Consider the following 21,542-nt stretch of genomic DNA (forward strand, 5'->3'; position numbering starts at 1 on the left):
TACAGCAAGAGTTAAGAAGCTTCAGTTATCTATGCAAAAGAGCTTCTCTGAGCTCTCCAAACCAACAGAGAAAATCCTATTTTCTGAAGCACTCATACATCAAAGAAACAGTAAGAGACAGCTTCAGATGAGGTTTTACTGCAGGGGAGTTCAAAGACAAGACAAGATAAATAACATTTATATCGCGCTTTTCTCCTGGCGCACTCAAAGCGCCAGAGCAGCAGCCACAAGGACGCGCTCTATAGGCAGTAGTAGTGTTAGGGAGACTTGCCAAAGGTCTCCTACTGAATAGGTGCTGGCTTACTGAACAGGCAGAGCTGAGATTCGAACCCTGGTCTCCTGTGTCAGAGGCAGAGCCCTTAACCATTACACCATCAGCCACCAAAGGGTCATTATCTCTGCTCATAGTTCAAAATACAGTACAGTATTTGGTTTGTAATTGCAAATAAGACTGATGCAAGGTTATTAAAAAAAAACCTTAACCATTTACCGCCATCCTAACGTATTAAAACGTCATGCTTACCGCTATTAACAGCAACATGACGTTTTAATACGTCGCGCATTCCCGCCGCTGCTACCGCCGTGTGTCCGCCGCTACCGCCGCCATTACCGTCGGGATCCCGTGCTGGGCGATTGGGGAAGAGGACTGAACAGTCCTCTACCCAATCGCAGTGCCTGGAGTGAATGGACGTGACCGCGAACAGCGGCTACGTCCATTCACATAAACAGGAAATGTAACAGTTTGATAAAGTGTGTATAAAAAAAAAAAAAAAAAAAAAAAAAAGTGAACACGTCCTATGAGTGTTCACTAGCGCCATCTTGTGGCCAAAAAGTATATTACACCTACAAAATACATACATTTTCAAGTATATACACATCATTAATAAAATTACACTTCCAACCCTCCCCCCCAAAAAAAACACTTGTAAAAAAAAAAATCAGCTTAAAAAAAAAAAAAAAAAATAGTTGCCTTAGGGACTCAGCTTTTTTTATTCTATATTTTATGGGGGAAAATTAATTTTAATTTATTACATAGGGGCTTGTAATTATGGCCAGAACAAACAGAAAAATAACCACTTATATTTCAAAATAATATACTGTCGCCATACATTGTGGTAGGGACATAATCTAAACGGTTTAATTATCGGGACCACTGGGCAAATAAAACGTGTTTGTTTTATCCACAGGAGAATGTTTAATTTTAAAACTATAAAGGCTGAACACTGAGAAATAATAATTTTTTTTCTTTTTTTTTCTGTTTTTCTCATTAAAATGCATTTAGAATAAAAAAATTCTTAGCAAAATGTACTATCCACAGAAAGCCTAATTGGTGGCGAAAAAAACGAGGTATAGATCATTTTCTTGTGATAAGTAGTAATAAAGTTATTAGGGAATAAAAGGGAGGAGCGCTGACAACTGAAAATTGCTCTGGTCCGTTAGGATAAAAACCCTTGGGGGTGAACTGGTTAAACTATAAGGGCTAGTTCACACTCGGAGCGCCGCTAGCCCGCGATCGCATTCAGCTCGCGATCGCGATTTTACAAAAAGTCTTGCGATTCTTCCACGCTTTGCGCTTGTGATTCCCGTTCAATAGAACGGGAATCACAGCACATTCACCCCCAAAACGCTGCATGTAGTGCGTTTACGATTAATCGAAATCGCAACCGTCGCAGTGTGAATGCATCCATAGGGATACATTGTAGCAGCGCTTTGCTGATCGCCGGTGATCAGCAAAACGCAGAAGAATCGTCCAAGTGTGAGCCAGCCCTGAGCTATAACTGAAAATAAAAACAAGAGACTCTTTTCTTTGCCAATAATGTTCTATTAATTATTTGTACCACACATACAATTCATTATATCATAAGTTTTTTTTTTTTCGTTTTTTTCGCTTCAGTGTCATTTTAAAGGGAACCTTAACTGAGAGGGATATGGATTTTTCCTTTTAAACAATACCAGTCACCTGGCAGTCCTGCTGATCTCCGTGGCTGCAGTAGTGTCTGAATCACACACCTGAAACAAGCATGCAGTTAATCCAGTCAGACTTCAGTCAGAGCACCTGATCTGCTGCATGCTTGTTGAGGGGCTGTGGCTAAAATTATTAGAGACACAGGATCAGCAGGAGAGTCAAGCAACTGGTATTATTTTAATCCTTTTCAGTTTAGGTTCCCTTTAAAGGGGCATGATGGCGAAAAATTTTAAAATGTAAAATATGTGCAAACAGACAAATAAGAAGCATTTTTTTTCCAGAGTAAAATGAGCCATAAATTACTTCTCTCCTATGTTGCTGTCACTTACAGTAGGTAGTAGAAATCTGACAGAAGCGACAGGTTTTGGACTAGTCCATCTCTTCATAGGCGAATCTCAGCAAGGCTTTTATTCTTTATAAAGATATTCCCTAAAAAGGATTTATACAATGATGCTGGGCAGCTTCCCTGCTCGCTACACAGTTCTTTGGCAGTTGGACAGATGGCAGTTGGACAGAGCAACTGCCATTCACTAAGGGTTCGTTTCCACTATTGCGTTGCGAAATTCGCATGAAAATTCGCATGGATGACGATGTATGCGAATTTAACCATGGCAATCCTGGTGTGCTTTTCCATTGATTTTCGCATGAAAATTCGCATACCAAAGCAGCATGCGAATTTCCTATTAAATACATTAGCGGCGATTCGCATGCATTCCACTCGCAGGCGAATTCTGCGGCTCTTTTGTGCGTTTTTTCACTGCTGAAAAAAACGCACCTCAACAACGCTACAGTGGAAACAGGCCCATCCACTTGCATTACATGTGCGAATCCGCATGCGTCTAACGTTAGACGCATGCGGATTCGCGATAGTGGAAACGAGCCCTAAGTGCTTTTGAAAATAAATAAATCCCTGAGAATCCCCCCATGAAGAGATGGACTAGTCCAAAACCTGTCGCTTCTGTCAGATTTCTACTACCTACTGTAAGTGACAGCAACATAAGAGAAAAGTAATGTATGGCTCATTTTACTCTGGAAAAAAACGTACTTCTTATTTGTTTGTTTGCACATATTTTAAATTTAACATTTTTTCGCCATAGTGCCCCTTTAAGGGCTCTCCCTTTTACACAGGAGACCTGAGTATGAATCTCTGCTCTTCCCTGAGTGCCCTAGCCCGCGAGGAAAAAAGTGCAATATAAATGTTGTCTTGTCTTCATACACAAGGCCAAATATGATCATGTTTGAGCCAAAGTATTAAACGGCATTCGCAAAATCCAGCCCAGCTACAGGACAGGAAGATGCTGGAAGATTTAGGTCATAATGCACACGACTCAGGCTCTGAATCCTACAACATTCCGTTATTCTCAAAGTTCCAGTCACGTCTCATGTTCTCAATTATGCTCCAGCCTCCTAAACTCCCCAGAAGATTATGTTCACAGCTCAGTGCAATGAATTCCCAGTATGTATTATAGTGGTTGACAAATGTATTTCCCCAGCTGTAAAACAGCACATTCCGCTTCCTCTTTCACTGTGTGCTGCTTTCGCAGGACTTCAGGGAAGGCCAGACACCGTCTCTGTAGTGTTTGCACCAGGTCAGCGCTCAGTACCATGAGCTCCATTTATCTAAACCGACTGCCAGAGCCAGCTGTGTCAAAACTGCCCCAATTCCAGTACTGGCAGCACTAGTGCAATTCCCAGCAGTCATGGCAACCTGGCTAGGTTTACTCTGACACGAAACTGCTGCATTAGAGGACTCCTGTGAGGCTTTAAAGTGGTTTTATGCAGGTTTTTTTTTTTTTACTTTTGGAAAATCAATACTAAGTTATGGACATGAAACACTAGTTTACTTTGATTGGAGGTTAGGGAGAGAGGATAGCATTTTACATTGCCAGGGTTATTGCGAGATGGAGGAGGGAGAAGTAATATTTAACTTTGGATAGGGACTGAATGCCAGGTTATAGAGCGGGAGTGATACCTTCGTGGGGGAGAGGTAGACAGTTATTGCTAGTTTATGGATGGGAGTGAAAGGGGGGTGGTAGTAGGTTCCAATAAAACATACCGCTACATGTCAAACTCCAGCCCAAATCTGGCCCACAGAGCCTTCACATTTTCAACTACATAAACCCCCCCCCCCCCCCCCGGGTAGATGGGACACAGAGGCATGCAGGACATGCATTATTATACAGCATGCAGGACATGCATCTGTAACCACACACCCCCCCTGACGCTCTCTGCCCCCCCACCGCCGCACTACCACCCCCCGAAATTAGTGACAATGATTGTCGTTATTCCGGAGGGTAAGGGAGGAGAGGGATTCCCTGCTCAAAATGCCCACTAGGGGCCATTGGGCAGCTCTGTCTCTTCACGGCCATGCCCCCTGCCCTGCCTCCCTGCATGCTGCACGGTGAGAGCAGCTCTTCCAGCATCGTGACCCCAAGGGTCACGAAAGTGAAAGACAACGACTGCAGGCCAACTGAGCAGCAGACATGGCGGCTACCTGATCCACCCAGGCCCCCGGATCAGGTAGCATTGATCTTGTTTTGATTTCCAGCCCCACCTTGAGTCCTCTTTAAGCTCTATGTTCTTTCCATATTTGAGCTAGTTTCCTCCCACAACACAAAATCATGCTGGTTTGTTAGCTGGCTTCCCGTAAATATGGGACCCGGACTGTGCTTGGTACATTAGATAAGGAGTCCTAATGAATTTTTTTGAAGTTCTCTGTACTGGTTTTGACTGTCCGCCGAACGGATCAGTCAAAACCAGCCTCATCAGCCTGCCGACAGACTGTACACACGGGGAAACTGTCGTCAGAGCGGCCGCCCCGCGGGGGGGGGGGGGGGGGGGGGGGGGGGGTTTGGGGAGGTCTGTCGACGCATTGCTTGAAGAGATCAGGTGTGTGTACGCATCTTAAGGCACACTGTGCAAACTGTGTCAGCGTTTATATATGACAAGATAAACCGCTACTTATAATATTGCCCTTATTGCTGCATATTGTAATGTTTCTCCAAAAGAAACTGCAGCCTATCTACAGAAAAATCAAAAACTCTTTGAAAAAACAAACAAAATAAAAAACCCTCCCAACACAGTATTGTAAACTACGGGGTCCTCACACGGTTGGTATTCATTAGGTCTTATGCTAGGTACACACCATGAGATTTTCTGGCAGATTTTCCAATTGATTTTTCATTTACTTCTATGGAAAATCGATTGGAAATCCGATCGGACATGTTGGAAATAATCAATCTGGCAGGAAATCTGCCTGAAAATCTCATTGTGTACTAGGCATAATGATGCAGAATGACAAATTACAAGGGTGGAAACATATCCAGCCACCTCATAGTAACCAAAGTCATGACCAACAATCAGAAAAACTTAAACCTTTGTTTATTTTGGTAAAGGAGGCAGCAGAAGTTGTACAGCTAAGTCATTGAGCCAAAAGTTGGACACAAGTGAGGAGGAATGCTTGGTAGATGCCCATAATTTTCAGGAGACGGCTCTGTGGTGAAGTTCTGGGACCTCATAGGCTTAGCTGGGGATGAAGGACTTTACCTGGTGATATTTCTTCAGAATATTGTGCATCTCCGCCACGTCTTCACTCGTGATGGTCTTAATAACATACTTCTTGTCGCACGAGGTGTGGAATCGGGCCCCACTGCGTGCTTGAGAGTCATTAGCCAGAGGAGAAGCCCTCGTCAGAGAGTTCTGCAAATACAAAAACCCCGGAGATATGATAAGTAAGGAGTAGTCTTATTTCAGAGGCTATAAGTGTAATGGGTCTCTTCCATCTAGAGAGGCTGCTTCAGGCTGGGTTCACCCCACACAAAGCAGTGGTGAAAAACCCTACTTTAGATCTCACATGATCACAATAGTTCTCCTATGGTGGAATGCTGTAGACCAGACCACCCAATAGTCCAATACACATACAATCCAATCTACCAGCGCTCAGTGTTCAAGTGATGCAGCGTCCAACTACCACATACTCCTTTAATCACAGGTACAGACTAACCAGCAAGCTCATGGTGAACAAGAACTCATTGGCGTGTGTGAGGGGCTACAATGGTCCTAAAAGCCCCCTTACTATTTTGTTTTCCTTTGATCACAATAACACCTTAAAACAGAGAAAATAAAAAGAACCAAATCATAGTGCAGACTGAATAATCAACTGGGTTCTCCGCTTGTGTATGCCCACATAGCATGCAGCCACTAGGTAGCTAGGAATGTGAGCCCCTTAGGAGTCAGCTGTGCTGATGAAACCGGTAGGGCGGAGCTAAGTGACACACAGTGGACTTACATGAGGAAGCTAGCTGAGCACAGCCATGGCTGGGACTGCTTCTGAAGAGAAGGTGATATTATCATATGCTGAATTTAAAGATGTTCTTACGTACGCATAATGGTTTTAGGGTCTACTAATTAAATACACTGGTTTTACATGAGAGGCTTTTGTTTTAAGGGAGCGACAGCAATTTAACACACTTACTAGAGGCAATCTGGTGAGCAGGGAAATTAAGGGGGCGTGACCCTGATGACGGATTATTCACATCCCGGGCTACCTTGTGGCTGCATGCTATGTAGGCATACACGAGTGGAGAATCCAGTTGATTATTCAGTCTGCACTATGATGTGCTTTTTATTTTCTCCGTTTTAAGTCATTACTGTGATTAAAGGACAACAGAGGTGAAATTAAACTAATGAAACAATTGTATCTATCCTCCTTCTCCTAAAAATGACTTTTTAAGATATACCAGTTTTACTTTATATTTAACCCATTCGCGTTCCGTCGTTTTCACATGAGAAATGTTCACCTCCCATTTATTAGCCTATAACTTTATCACTACTTATCACAATGAACTGATCTATATCTTGTTTTTTCCGCCACCAATTAGGCTTTCTTTGGGGGGTACATTTTGCTAAGAGCCACTTTACTGTAAACGCATTTTAACAGGAAGAATAAGAAAAAAATGGAAAAATTCATTATTTCTCAGTTTTCAGCCATTATAGTTTTAAAATAATACATGCCTCCATTATTAAAACTCACGTATTGTATTTGCCCATATGTCCCGGTTATTACACCGTTAAAATTATGTCCCTATCACAATGTATGGCGACAATATTTTATTTGGAAATAAAGGTGCATTTTTTCCATTTTGCATCTATCACTATTTACAAGTTTAAAATAAAAAAAATATAGAAATATTTCATCTTTACATTGATATTTAAAAAGTTTAGACCCTTAGGTAAATATTTACATTTTTTTTTTATTGTAATGGTTTTTTTTTTTTTTTTTTTATAGTAAACATTTTATTTGGGTAGTTTTGGGAGGGTGGGAGGTAAACAATAGATTTATAATGTAAATGTGTGTTAATTTTTATTTTTTTTTTGCTTTCAGTTGTAGTATTACTTTTTGGCCACAAGATGGCGGCCATGAGTTTGTTTACATGACGTCACTCTAAGCGCAACACGCTTATAGAGTGACGCATCGGGGAGGGAACAGCCAGAAAAAGCACAGCTTCCGAGAGAAGCTGTCGCTTTTTCAGCGGGGGAGAGGATTCAGTGATCGGGCACCATAGCCCTATACATTGATTCCGTAGCTACCGAATCCGCGGCCGGGAGTGGGAGTGCGCATGCACGATCGGCCGCGGGAGTGCGCATGGTTCCTGGACGTAGTTTCTACGTCCAGGAACCAAAATAGGTTAAATCTACTTTTTACGTTTTTACGGTTTTACTGTTTTAGCTCAACGACACATTAATTGAAGTATGCCAGAGCTAAAATCTATGAACCTTTTACCATTTTAGTCTCTTTCCTGCTCTCAGAAGCCATTTTATGCTAGGAAACTGTTTTATACTTGTAATTTCTTATCAGCGAGGGTCACACCGTAGTCTGACCCAGTCCTGACTCAGACAGGAACTGCCGCTCACATACGATATGGGAGAACAAACATCAACTGACACGATACATCAATCGCTGATCTTCCATGCTGGGTATATATTGATGTGTGGTGTCAGTTGATGTTTGTTCACAAACAGCTTAGCTTGATAAAGGGGCGGCTGCCCTGAAACGTCGCAATTATAGCCGATATGCTGACATAAAGAAATAAAAGAGCTTATACAAATTGGATGGTGCCGGTTCAACTTTACTTCTACTACAAGTGATCCAGAGTGCGGCTGGCTCTACCGAGACACATCCTGACGCAATGCTGAGGAGTGCTCCACCTATCTTACACAGAATTTGTTACAGTTGATACAAATCCTGCAATAAATCTGCAGTGTCTCTACTTTCTGCTTTCATGGAAGCAGACTTATTGTTAACATCCTGTGTTTACAAATTAGCAGCTCTGCTATGGCAGTCAGATGACACAGGGGAGAGATCAACTTACAACTTGTGAATAGTCACAGATGAGGGGGAATTAGACAGGCTAAACTCTCTAAATGCATACAGGGTGTATTTCTCTAGGCTTTCCTTCTGTCCTGTGCAAGAGTTCAGATGTAAATTACACAAAATGGATGCTTGGACACATGGTACCATTTACATTTTTTTATGAATGAGAAATAAATATACTATTATATAAATAAATCTATATAGTTCTGAGAGTTCTCCTTGAAGCCTAAAGCCCCACATAAATGATAATGTACAGCCCGCTTTGTAATGAAGAAGGTTAATGGATATTTGGCTGCATTTGAGTATGAAGAGCGCAGTGTGTTGTACTCTCACTTAACCAGCTTTATTAGCTTATAAATATTCATACACCATTAAGTACCATACAGATAGCCTTCTGTGTGCTGCCTGTGCAAGGTCTGTCCTATGTCAGTGTATTGAGGCAAGGTGCTGGCTGGACTGTGTCTATCCTAAGATGTCCACCAGGTGGCAGGTGAGTACATCCTGTAATCAGACAGTAACCTCGCTGTACCACATCACCGGCAAGCATGGAAACAGGCTGCTCACACAGGCTTTGTGAATACAACCCTGATTCTTTATAAAATCCACGTGGATTTGCTTTAAAGAAATTCTGGTCAAGGTAATTCAATAAAAGAGGCACTGTAGTGACTTATAGCTGAACGCAGTAAATTATATATATATATATATATATATATATATATATATATATATATACACACACACAATAATTATCCTGGTTTTAGCATTACAGACACTTTCTAGATCTATAAATTGCTGACTATAGTATGTAGCCCCGCCCCCCCAGTGATGCTTAGCCTAGGCTCATTATATATGCAGAATTCTCACCCACAGAGCATTCTGGGAGACCAGGTATATTTTGCACTGGCTTCAGAATTTTTAGAAACAAACATTCTGCAGAGATCATCTGCCAGTACTAAAGATGTCGCCACCTGTAATCAATTTAGTGTAAGTCTGGGAGAGGAAACCAGTTATAATTGGCAAACACTACCCTTTCACATTTTTTGAAGGATAACTGAAGTGAGAGGGATATGGAGGCTGCCATATTTAATTCCTTTTAAACAATACCAGTTGCCTGGCAATCCTGCTGGTCTGTTTGGCTGCTGTAGTGTCTAAATAACTCCAGAAACAAGCATGCAGATAATCTTGTCAGATCTGACAATAATGTCAAATACACCTGATCTGCTGCATGCTTGTTCAGGGGCTATGTCTGAAAGTATTAGTGGCAGAGGATCAGCACGACAGACAGGTAATGGGTATTGTTTAAGAGGAAATAAATATGGCAGCCTCCATAACCCTCTCCCTATGCATCCAAAATACATATGGCAGCCTCCATACCAATCTCACTATGCATATAAAATATGGCAGCCTCCATACCCCTCTCACTATGTATCCAAAATAAATATGGCAGCCTCCATGTGTGTACATGTAATTGAAGGGAACCTTAACTGTAACAAAAAAAAAAAAAAAATGAGTTTTACTTACCTGGGGCATCTACCAGCCCCTGCAGCCATCCAGTGCACTCGCAGTCACTCATGGCTCCTCTGGTCCCCGACTGCCAGCTAGTTTCGTTTTTGCCGACTGCGAGTCGGCCGGCCGCCATGCGTACGTTTTTACGCATCCCTGCTGGTGCAGGAAGCTATTGCAGACATCAACGAGTACATTTTACGCGTTACGGGGGCCCCTGATGAGTCGAATGACGAAACTAGTTGGGCGGAGCCTACGGAGTGGAGGAGACGCTAGCCGGTGTTGTTAATTCTGATATGCGCATTTAACTCCATTGTGAGTGCACTCTTAACTTTTTAACATTTAATAAACGGTATTATACTATGTTGGATCCTGTTTGAGTCCTAGGGGAAGAGTCGGTTATATAATACAGTTTGATACAACTACAAACAAGCTCTTTTGGCTGGTCTGTGCTGGTTCAGAACAGACATACGGTGAGAGGCTTTGTTGAAATCTGGTGGAAGTTGCACTGGGTGTTTTTTTTTAAACTCAGGGAACCACTGGAGCTGAACCTTAGAAAGGGAGTGGTGAATTAGACTGCCAAACAGTATTACCCTAAGGATGTAGGTTTTATTTACATGATCTGAATACTGAGGAGGCGTGATTGGAACAAGCCGGATCGTTTGGAGACACTGACTAAATGTCATAAGCGTGTTTGCCGATCAGTTTGGGTTGGCCTACAGATCTGGTGAGCGTATATGGTTTACTATATTGTGCAATGAAGATATCAGATGAATGAAGGACTCTTGCACTTGGACTTTTATTAGTACAAGGCTGATGTTCTGAAACATTTGGACTGTATTTAGGGCATTATAAGTGTGTGTTGTTGAGCGATATACCACGTTCTTATTTACGTTTATTATTACTGACTGAGCGCTGCTATTGCCGTAATTCACATTACAACTTATGGCGGTGCCTGGTGCGCCCAAATTTCCAGCGCTGTTTTTGCCTGACCCGCCTTCAAATCTCTCTCACTACACATCCAAAATAAATATAGCAGCCTCCAAATCCCTTTTACTACAGGGTCACTTTTAGAGGTATGGAGTAGTGATGGCCTGTGACAGTTCACACGAGTGACTGTGGATCGCTTTACTCCGGCCACAGAAAGCGCTTCATATTCAAGTGAATGAGCAGCGCTTGTAACCCAATTCACCGTCATTTTCTGAACGCCACATTCCGATCCTGATTTTCCCTGCTAGAAGCAACATGCTGCTTCCAGGGTCTCTTACTGCCATGTCTCCGTGTCGCCCTGCTGGAGTGAAAACCACTGAAAGCTGTCGAAAGCCACTGAAAGTTGTCAAATGCTTTTCTGAATGCTTGCAGAAAAGCATTTGACTGATGCCGACAGATGCCCATGTGAACAAGCACTTAGTCAGCACCATCCCTGCAGTTCACCGCCAGTTGGACTTTAACCTCCTGAGCGATAATCCCGAGCTGAGCTCGGGGTATGTGGCGCAGGAGGAGTTCTCAGGCCCTGGTGGACAGATTTGCATAATTTTTTTTTTGCTACATGCAGCTAGCACTTTGCTAGCTGCGTGTAACTTCCGATCGCCGCCGATCCGCCACTACACGCCGTGCACCCCCCCCCTCCCCGACCCCTTGCGCAGCCTGGCCAATCAGTGCCAGGCAGCGCTGAGGGGTGGATCGAAACTCCCTCTGACGTCACGACGTCCATGACGTCGGTGACGTCATCCCGCCCCATCGCCATGGCGACCGGGGAAGCCCTGCAGGAAATCCCGTTCTGAACGCGATTTCCTGCTTACTCTGATCGCCGAAGGCGATTGGAGTGGGTGGGGGGATGCCGCTGCGCTGCGGCTATCATGTAGGGAGCCCTGGGCTCGCTACATGATTTAAAAAATAACAAATTTAAAAAAATAGTGCTGCGCCACCTCCTGGGCGATATAATTGTATCGCCCAGAGGGTTAACATGGCCGCTGCACACTACTACACAATCCCAGCTACACCTCTGCTGTCTGTTTATGGGGATAATAGAAGTAGTTCTCCTAAGCGTGAGCAACACTTCCACCAGGCAGATCTATACTCTGAATCATTCAGGAGCGCCCGACGTATACAAACCCAAATCTTTTATGTGCTGATAAAAATAGATTGTTTTTTATTGTACAGCCTTCAGCACAAGTGATTATCTAAGGCTGCATTGTTGTAACTTGCGCTGAGCATCCCTCCAGGGAAGCCAAATATATAAATAGCACAATCCAACCCAGAGGAGGAGGATGAAACACCTGGTGTGCACTCATTACACATGCTTTCTCTCACACTACAATACAACTAAATGCAATGTAATACGCACTAGTATATAGTGGGATTATAAACAACAAGAAAACCTGGGCCGGTTTAAACTCTTAATGGAACAGTTGAAAAACATACGACAAATGCCAGTGATCAGCATTATTTCAGACTGCTCTATGTATTCTTGTTTGGAGCTTATTTTATTACCATACCTGTTTTCTGTAGACCTTTAAAGGACCACTATCTCGAAAAAAGTAGGCAGGTAAAATCTGCCAGAACCGACAGGTTTTGGGCCAGCCCATCTCCTCATGGGGGATTCTCAGGGTTTTCTTTGTTTTCAACAGCATTTCCTGAACAGCAGTTTAACTGCCAAAATAGTAAGATTGACCTTCAGAGAGATAGATTGAGTCTCATCAGAAAGGGATCCATCACCTGCCCACGATAGAAATCGATTGTCCTAGAGTCTCCGCCTTCACGCTGGCGACTCCATGCCTCCTGTGTCTTTGAATTGCCACCGTGCGCTACTGTACCATGTGACACAGGGACTCGCGGTAACAAAAAGACGCCAGGAACAGGAGTAGGCGCGCTGGTGTGAAAAATAATGTCTGGAACACCTCGGGCCTGGAGGGAACACGTACATTTGGGGGGAGACTAACCTGGGGTTAGTCTAGAAATCAAATGTCATTACTGCAGCACACCCAATTGAGTCATTTCTACCAAGAGGTTTCCATCCTGCTGGATCGATCACAACAATCGATCAGGTGGCCATGTTGCAGCACTTATTTCTGCCAGATATGATCATTATAATCTAATTGGCAGGATAGCGATGCCAAGAAACAAGTCATTTATGGGCACCCTTAGGAGTTCTGCAGAGGCACGGGTCTGTATTTGCAGATACAAATAGCTTAATAAGCTGAAGCAATGTTTGCGGAGATTCCTACAGTAAATACGACTGGCCTGCAGGAATAATCGTTTTTCTTAGATCGTGGTTGTCATGTTTCACGGTGAGGTTGCTCCGCACGTTTGGTGCATGCTGGACAGATTTACAATGCGTTTCTCTAGTGTTCTGCTAGATGCCACTAGAAAACCTGCACTGTAAATTATTCACACTGGATTAGACTTATCCTGCCTGCCGACGTGTATAAAACGAGCACAGCAGCACTGCCATGATAGAGGTTTGCAGAGAAACAGTAAGAGGATCTATAGGGAGTTTATAAAGCTATGGCAGTATACAGTCTGTATAACTCAGTCTACTAGGTCATTGCTTTATAATACAGGAAATAAGAATAATAGATCAGGAGCTGTTCTATGAAGCTGCGGCTTATCAAGAAAAAGACTTGCAATGGCTTCTCTGTGTCGCTCTCTCCTCCTGCACTGGTAATCCTGAACAGCAGCAGACTGATCACTATAGCATACATAGAGAATAGGTCGGCACTTGCAATGATGTCAGCATAAATGGGCTTTATTTTGTCCGGCTAATACAGTTTAAAATCATGCTTCAATATTGCATATGATTCCTACCCGATACCTTGATAGCTGTGGGGTGAGGTGGGAGCGAAGGCAGCCCCCATCGCTCCCACCTCACCCCACAGCTATCAAGGTATCGGGTAGGAATCATATGCAATATTGAAGCTTGATTTTAAACTGTATTAGCCTGACAAAATAAAGCTATTTTATGCTGACATCATTGCATATTCTCTACACAGGCTACATTGAATTCTGCAAGTCTCATGAGGCCAGAGTACGCAATTTAAAGGCATAATATACCCAATACTATCTTCAAAGCATCCTATTGCACGCTTGTTGTATACACACTGCGGACTGTAGTGCCAGTTCTGTTACCTTCTTTTTCTTCGAAGACTAATCACTATACAAGCAGCAGATTTCACCATAACCCCCAAAGGTTCGGTCCACATTTGTCCGGTTGCAGATCAGAATGAGTTTTCAATGGATCCGTTTTGCAAAACGGGGATACGTTTTTGCCATCTGTTTTTGTGTGCAAAGTTCTCTGTGTAGAGGGAGATCCGTTTTTGTGTTGCCTTTCATTGCTCCTGTGTGTATTCGGGCTCCAGGAAAATCTGCAAAATCCGGACTCTCCGTTCAGTTTCTTAAATGGATCCCACAGATCCATATTTTGAGGTGTGTTAAGACAGCCGCTATTTTTAACATTGGTATTCGTGGCTCCGTTTCTGGCCCGGAGAAAAAAACGGACCCACTGATATGTTTTTTTAAACAATTGTTAACCGGCAATCATGCTGTTGCATAAAACAACCAATCAGATGCTGGATTCCATGGTGTGCCCTGCCTGAACTCTCAGCTGAGACCTCACTGGTCGTGCGCTGCTTGCACTGCGCCAGAGTGACTGCGGTCCTGATACACGCAGGCCAAGCAGCATCCGACCCTCGACTCCTTCCTTCATTTCACAAAACGCTGTCTTGAGTCGCTAACGCACTTGGCTTTAATTACCCTTTCTGGAATTACATGCTATTTTCCTTTGATTACTGACATTAATTATGGAGAATACATGTGCCGTTTAATCAGTATTCAGATCCATGACAACACCGACGTCTTAATAAACACAACAATCTATTAATGTAGACATCTCAATTTCCGACTAGCATCCGGCGCGGCATAAAGCGTTTTATTTTAGTGCTGGAAGGCAATAGATCATTACGCCGGGAATCACACTGCTGCCTGTAAAGGGATTGCCATGAGTGTTTTTTTAAATATTTTTTCTTAAAGTGGGACCTGAACTCAGAACGTCCTCTATGCTCTAAAATATAAGCAACAGCAGAACCTTCAAAGAAAAAACATTTCTTTGTCACAGCTGATACAAGTCCTGCAATAAATCTGCAGTGTGTCTACTTCCTGCTTTCATCACAGTCAGTGAGGTGACGGTAGAAAAGGTGAATATGCAGGGAAAAAAAAAAAAAAAGACAGGGCAGCCACAGGAGGTCACAGGCATGGAGATTGGCAGCCAATGGAAGTGCCAAAAGAAGGGTGAACAGGTAGAAGGAGAAGATGGGCAGTAACAGTAAAGCAGAGGCACGGCCGGAGGAAGTGATAGTATAGGGGATGGGAAGATGGGGGAAATGGAAGCAAAGGAGGATGACTGCCAAAGGAAGTGACAATAGAGAAGTGGGCAGGCAGAGGAAGTGAATGTAAAGCAAATTCTATGCAGCTTGGGAATGAGCCAAAACTACAGGAAGTACCCGGTTGCAAGCTGCATACAGTCTGCATGCAAGCATGAGTTATTAGCATCACATTGGGCATCTCTAACGATTACCCAAAGTACATGAAAAAAAAACCTGCTCCAGTTCTCTTTGCACCGTTTTTCATAAATCCGCCCCTCAACACTTACTACTTCTCGGCTTCTGTGTCTGCAGAACCTGCTCCAGAAAAGCAATACGCGCCTCTGCATGGAAGCTCAGAGATAAATGAATGCTGAAGTTGCTAATAATACTCTTCTATGAATTTATTAACTGCGAATTTGGAATAGAGCTGACCTGCCATTTTTAGAGTCGGCGTATAATTGCCACAATTTATATCAATAAGCGCCCACATATCTGCTGAATATAATGAGAAGAGGAGACACTTGTCTGCATTCACGGAAGATAGCCAGAGATCTACTGCACCAGGAGATGCCAGGCCGAAATCCACCTGCAGCCGGTCTACCAAGTGCAGGGAACTCCACGGTCATGAGGTCTCCTATACTGCAGTAATATTCAGGGATGGGGACGAGGTCTGCAGAGTCATTTTAGAATAGTTACCGTATATACCTGCATATAAGGAAACTTTATCGGACAAAAAAAAAAAGTGTTCCAAAAGTGGAGGGGGAGTTGGCTTATATGAGAGTTGTGTGGGAATAGTTACCTCTCCTGGTTCCTGGCAGTGCTCTTCCAGTCCTTCAGGTATCACTTTTTTCGACTTGAGGAGGCACTTCCTGTTTCTCTTGCAGTTCTGTACTTGGCCACTAGAGGTCAACTGTGAGTACAAAGCTGCACGGGAGACAGGAAGATGGCCATCGGGGAACTAGGAGGAGAGGTAGTTATATGTTCACTGCACAGCACCCACCATCACATAAACTCTTCTGAACATACATACACTGCATCATTACAAACATATACTCTGCAAGCATGCTTCACTCATCATATACACTGCACTCTGCGCCACATACAGGGGGAAGACATTGGGGGTTGGGGGTCAGCTTATCCACAGGTCACACATTATTAGGTTTTATCAAGGGCTAAATTGAGGTGGGGTCCACGTATACATGGGACAGCTTATACAGAGATCAGATACCAGGGTATTGTCCCCTGGTCAGTGCCTGCCTTGTTGCCTGCTGTAATGAGAACAAGTGGATCAGCAGTGCAGACTAACATTCATGTGCACACTGGTGGCAGAGAGGACATGAATGTACTGTAGCCAGGACACACATTGTTAAAGTAGCCTTAAAGCATACCAGAGCTCCTGTGCAGCACACAATGAAAAGTCTTCATTCCACAAATAGTTTCTGAAAAAAAATCACTGCTGTGTGTTCGGTGTCTGGTTTGCCAGATTGAAGTGTCCAATGCAATCTTATCAGCAGCTGTGAATCATAGCTATGAGCTCTGCCATTGGCTCTCTGCTCATAAGTAAATATTGAGGCTTAACTCTTTGGACTTGATTCACAAAAGCGTGCTAAGTGTTAGCACACCAGTGAAAAGCCCCTTAGTACGTGCAAAGCACCTTTAAGCATAATGCCCCTGTGAGGTACTTACCTTGGGAGGGGGAAGCCTCTGGATTCTAAAGAGGCTTCCTCAGTCCTCCTCAGCGGAGGGGATCCAGTGCTGGCACCCCCAAAAGTCCGCTTACCGGCAGTGTGCGCGTGCCTAATAGCAGCTTTCCCCTTGGACTCCGGTGGAAATAGCCAAACCTGATCAGGTCTGCTCTACTGCTCAGGTGCACACGCCTTACATCTGTATACGCCACAGAACGGACCCTATTGGGCTTTCTTATATCCGCTGGAGCCCAAGGGGAAAGCCACTAATGCACCTGCTTTCACTGGCGACAAGCATCTTTGGTGCTGTTACTGTTTTTATTGCTTCCATGGGTGCCAACGCTGGATAGGGCTGGCTGAAGAGGACGGGGTAATCCTCATTAGAATTGAGAGACCCCCCCCCTGAGGTAAGTATCCGTTTTTTCATTGAACAAACTTACAGGCTTACTTTAAGAAAAACATAACAAAGGTAAAGTTGCGACAAACGTCACAGCAGCCTAATAGGGCAACAGTGACTTTCTGTCTTGGCCTTGTTGACATTACAGACAGAAGCTGATGTGGCAATCTTAGGCACATCCTCCAAAAGGACTGTGGAGTTGGTACAAAAATCATCCTACGCTTCAGTTTATGAAACCACTGACTTCGGCTCCAGGTACCTAAAATTGCTCCGACTCCTCAACTCCGACTCCACAACCGTGCCTGAAACCCTGGCCTGTAACCTCAGTTATGCTCATCTATCTCCTAGCAACTTGAAATTGGATCATATAAGGTAGAGGTACGAAAGTGGTGTTGCAAAAGCAGCTATTTTGATCTTCCAGAGGTAATACTGAGTAGCTGTGGTTCTGACACAGGAGACCAGGGTTCCAATCTCAGCTCTTCCTGTTCACTAAGCCTGCACCTATTCAGTGAGGAGACCTTGGGCAAGACTCCCTAATACTGCTACCACCTATAGAGCGTGGCGCGCCCTAGTGGCTGCATCTCTGGTGCTTTGAGTCCAACAGGAGAAAAGCACAATATAAATGTTCTGTGTCTGTGTCTAATAGCCCTTCTGGGTTGCGTGGGTGCTCTGCCACTGGATAGGCCACAAGAAAAATTTGCAGGAAGGCAGCTAAGTAATGCGTTCATCGATTTTATGGAGGCGTTTATGGGGTCGTTGCTAGCAGTACAAAGACCATTGAAAACGGCACCAGAATACAGACGTCTGGAGCAAGGAGGCGTCCTTACCTGAAAATCTTGATCATCAATTCCAAACCTCTCTCTCAGGTTTCGGAAGACCATGGGGCAATATTCCTTAAACTTAAAGTGGCTGGGCATATTTTCTCTGGAATATAAAAGAGGCAAATAGTTACACCACGAACACACACATTTAAAGTGAAACTCTGTTTTAATTAACCACTTCACCCCAAGGCGGTTTTTACCCCAACGGACAAGAGCGATTTTCACCTTTCCGTGCTCATCCCTTTCATTTGCCAATAGCTTAATCACTACTAATCACAATGAAATGATCTACATCTTGTTTTTTTCACCACCAATTGGGTTTTTTGAGGTTGATATTTGTTTTCAGTAATTACATTATTTTCTATGCATTTTAAACGGAAATACAAGGAAAAAATGAAAAAATACACCATTTCTACAATTTCATCCACTGTGGTTTTAATATAAACACTGCTGCTGTACATAAAACTCACATTTTATCTGCCCATTTGTCCTGGTTGTCACAAGATTTTAATTATGTCCCTAGTACAAAGTATGGTGACAATATATCATTTGGAAATAAAGGTGTATGTTTCTTTGGTGGTTTTTTCCCCCACTATTTTCACATGCACGTGCACAAGAATGCACGTTCGGGAGTGCACACGTGCACCCGCGGGAGCGCACACATGCACGCGCACAGCGGCAGCAGCACTGCCTGACTTATAAAAATGTCCTGGAGCCATTAAGAGGCTCTAGCAGGACTTTTTTTTAAGTCAGCTTTTCATTAAGTGGTTAAACTTAAAAAGCAATGTTATTGAATAGAACATAATAAAATTGTACATCTTTTCACAACATTTAAAAATCGAGATTTGCCCATTGTAAGAACTCACCTCACCCAGATTTATGTTCTTAAAGCACATTTGAAATGAGAGGGATACGGAGGCTGACATATTTATTTCCTTGCGCATTGTCTGGCTGTCCTGCTGATCCTCTGCCTATAATACTTTTAGCCAAACAAGCCTGTTCATTATAAGTTTCTGACTGAAGCCTGACTGGATTAGTCACATGCTTGTTTCAAGTGAGTGGTTCAGAGACTACTGCAGCGAAAGAGATCAGCAGGACTGCTAAGCAACTGGTATGGTTTAGAAGTAAATAAATATGGCAGCCACCAAATGCTTCTCACTTCAGGTGTACTTTAAATGTACTTTAAATGTATCAGTGATGCCGGCATCTATACTACTGGCAAGGGGCTTAATTGTGGGATTTTTTTTTTAATTTTCCCCTCAATCTGTGCAGTGAGCAGTTTCGTCAACAAAAGTAGAGTTCCACTGAGATTGTCTGAGATAATTTCAGTATACTCAAAACAACAAGTTTGCCACATAAGTGGTGAATTAATACATGTATACAACTGAATTAAAACCCAACTAAACTCAAAATAGAATAAGGCAAATTATAAAAGCAGTGATGATTTACTGTAAATTACAAGTATACCCTTTGGAAATTAACTACTAACACTGAAAGCATTCATCTTTCTTTTCAGTCATTAAGGTGCTTATTTTGACCTAAAGAGTTATTATCCACATCATTTTTGATTGGTTCATTGATACAATGTGTAGAGATATTTTCATCTGTAAATTGCAAAATTCTTTATTTAGCTATTGCAACCATCCATGCAGGCTCAAGACTCTTGCTAGTTTCCTGTTACCAGAGTTGGGCCTCTTCATCAACTTCCTGTGACGGATCTCCTGCCTCCTCATGCAAACACAGTCACGTATAAAATAAAAATCAGCATAATTACATTTAGAAGGCGTTTAAGATGCAAAGTGGTGCAAAGAATACTTTTTGTTGGCCAAATGTTTTTGAAACTTCATTCACTCATGTTTCTAAACACCTTCTATATTAAAGTGGATCCCAGGTGAACTTTTACACATTGCATAATTGTGTTCCTTTCCTATTGTTTATAGGGCATTCCTCAAGCCAAATACTTTTTTGTTTTTGTTTTAATACTCTAATTCCCTATAAACTAAAAGAGCCACACCCACAGGTTTTCAGAGAGCCTTGGCAGTAGTAAGGGCTCATGGGAGCTCAGTCTGGGCAGGAGGAGGGGGAGGTGTTACTAGCCATTGATTTCAGAGACAGAGGGGAGAAGGGAGGAGGAGAGGGGATTAGGCTGATGGCTCAAGATGCAGATAAGCCTGCCTCTGTGTAATGTTTACAAACAACTTGGCTGCTGTCATTGTATCACAGGAATAAATAATCATATTCTAATAAAACTGTTTGCAGCTAGATTTGCTGTGTAAACCATCTAAACCAGGCTTTCTCAACCAGGGTTCCCTGGAACCCCAGGGTTCCTTGAGGACTCTGCAGGGGTTCCTTGGCATTTTACCCCATCGTGGGGGAAGTATAATAGAGCACATTATAATAGGTGGTACTGTAACAAGAAGCACTAAATTGGGGGGTCAGGAGACAGTATAATGAGTGGCAGTGTAATAGGAGATAGTGTAATTAGCAGCTTAACCCACTTGAAGACCATGCCTCCTGAAAAATAAATGCAGGGGTTCCTCGAGACCAAAACATTGTTTGCAGGGTTCCTTGAAATCCAAAAGTTATTTACAGGGTTCCTCCAAGGTAAAAAGGTTGAGAAAGGCTGATCTAAACTTTAGATAAGATATATAGACAAGTTACTTGTTATAGTTAGTTTTTTATCTCGGATCCGCTTAAATTATCATCCAGATTTCTGTTAGAGATTTCTTTGTTCCGTTTTGGGTTTATTTAAGCTTCGAGCTAAACCCTCAGATTCAGAGGTCGAATCACTTAATGGCAAGAGTAAAATGAGTACTAGAATTGGTCCACACCTACATAAATACCCAAGTCCATGCGTATAAGAAAAACCACTTTGACAAAAAAAAAAAAAAGTACTTTGACAAGTCCCTAAACTGTTGCTACATATTTAAGTTGCCACACGTTCTTAACTCAAATGATAGCCTCTACGAACTGTGTCGGTATCCAGCTGGTAGCCACTGTATCTGCTTTAGACTGGGGATAAGGTGGGGTTTTCAGTCTACCGCACACTGTCAGTCACAACACACATCTCTGAGTAGTTTTACTGAGATTTGGGTCATAAGAAACCATCTACTGTTCTTTAGATACTCAGTTCTTATCATGCTTTGCTATGTAACAGCAGCAACCCCCCCCCCCCCAAGATTTAGCCACACCTGAGGCTTCCTCCAAACCCTCAGTGTCTTTGTCCTCCCCTAGACCTGGCTGGGTTGCAGCTAAGGCACATGCTCTGCAATGTCCGTGCACCTCGATTGTGCTCTAGAATGGCCGTGTATACCAGCCGTAGCCATTAGTGTTCTGTGCACACACAGTTCAGAAAGGACTATAACAAAACTGGCAGCATGATGAGGGGAGGACAAATATACTGAGGGGCCACTAAATGTATGGAGGGCATGAAGAAG

The 21,542-nt window shown here is 43.1% G+C and overlaps 1 protein-coding gene across 2 annotated transcripts in view; it reads right to left on the reverse strand.

Annotated features, from left to right (window-relative positions):
* The window catches only part of LOC137518175 (phosphatidylinositol 5-phosphate 4-kinase type-2 alpha), a 160,112-nt gene that overhangs the window by 18,272 nt on the left and 120,298 nt on the right, over positions 1–21,542 (reverse strand). For both annotated transcript variants that reach the window (XM_068235609.1, XM_068235610.1), the window contains 2 exons: positions 18,112–18,208; positions 5,513–5,665 (listed from right to left, as the gene is read on the reverse strand). In XM_068235609.1, coding sequence (XP_068091710.1) covers positions 5,513–5,665; positions 18,112–18,208 — 250 coding nt within the window. The remainder of the gene's footprint in view (positions 1–5,512; positions 5,666–18,111; positions 18,209–21,542) is intronic.

Source organism: Hyperolius riggenbachi, chromosome 5 (assembly GCF_040937935.1).
Source record: "Hyperolius riggenbachi isolate aHypRig1 chromosome 5, aHypRig1.pri, whole genome shotgun sequence".
Lineage (NCBI taxonomy): Eukaryota > Metazoa > Chordata > Amphibia > Anura > Hyperoliidae > Hyperolius > Hyperolius riggenbachi.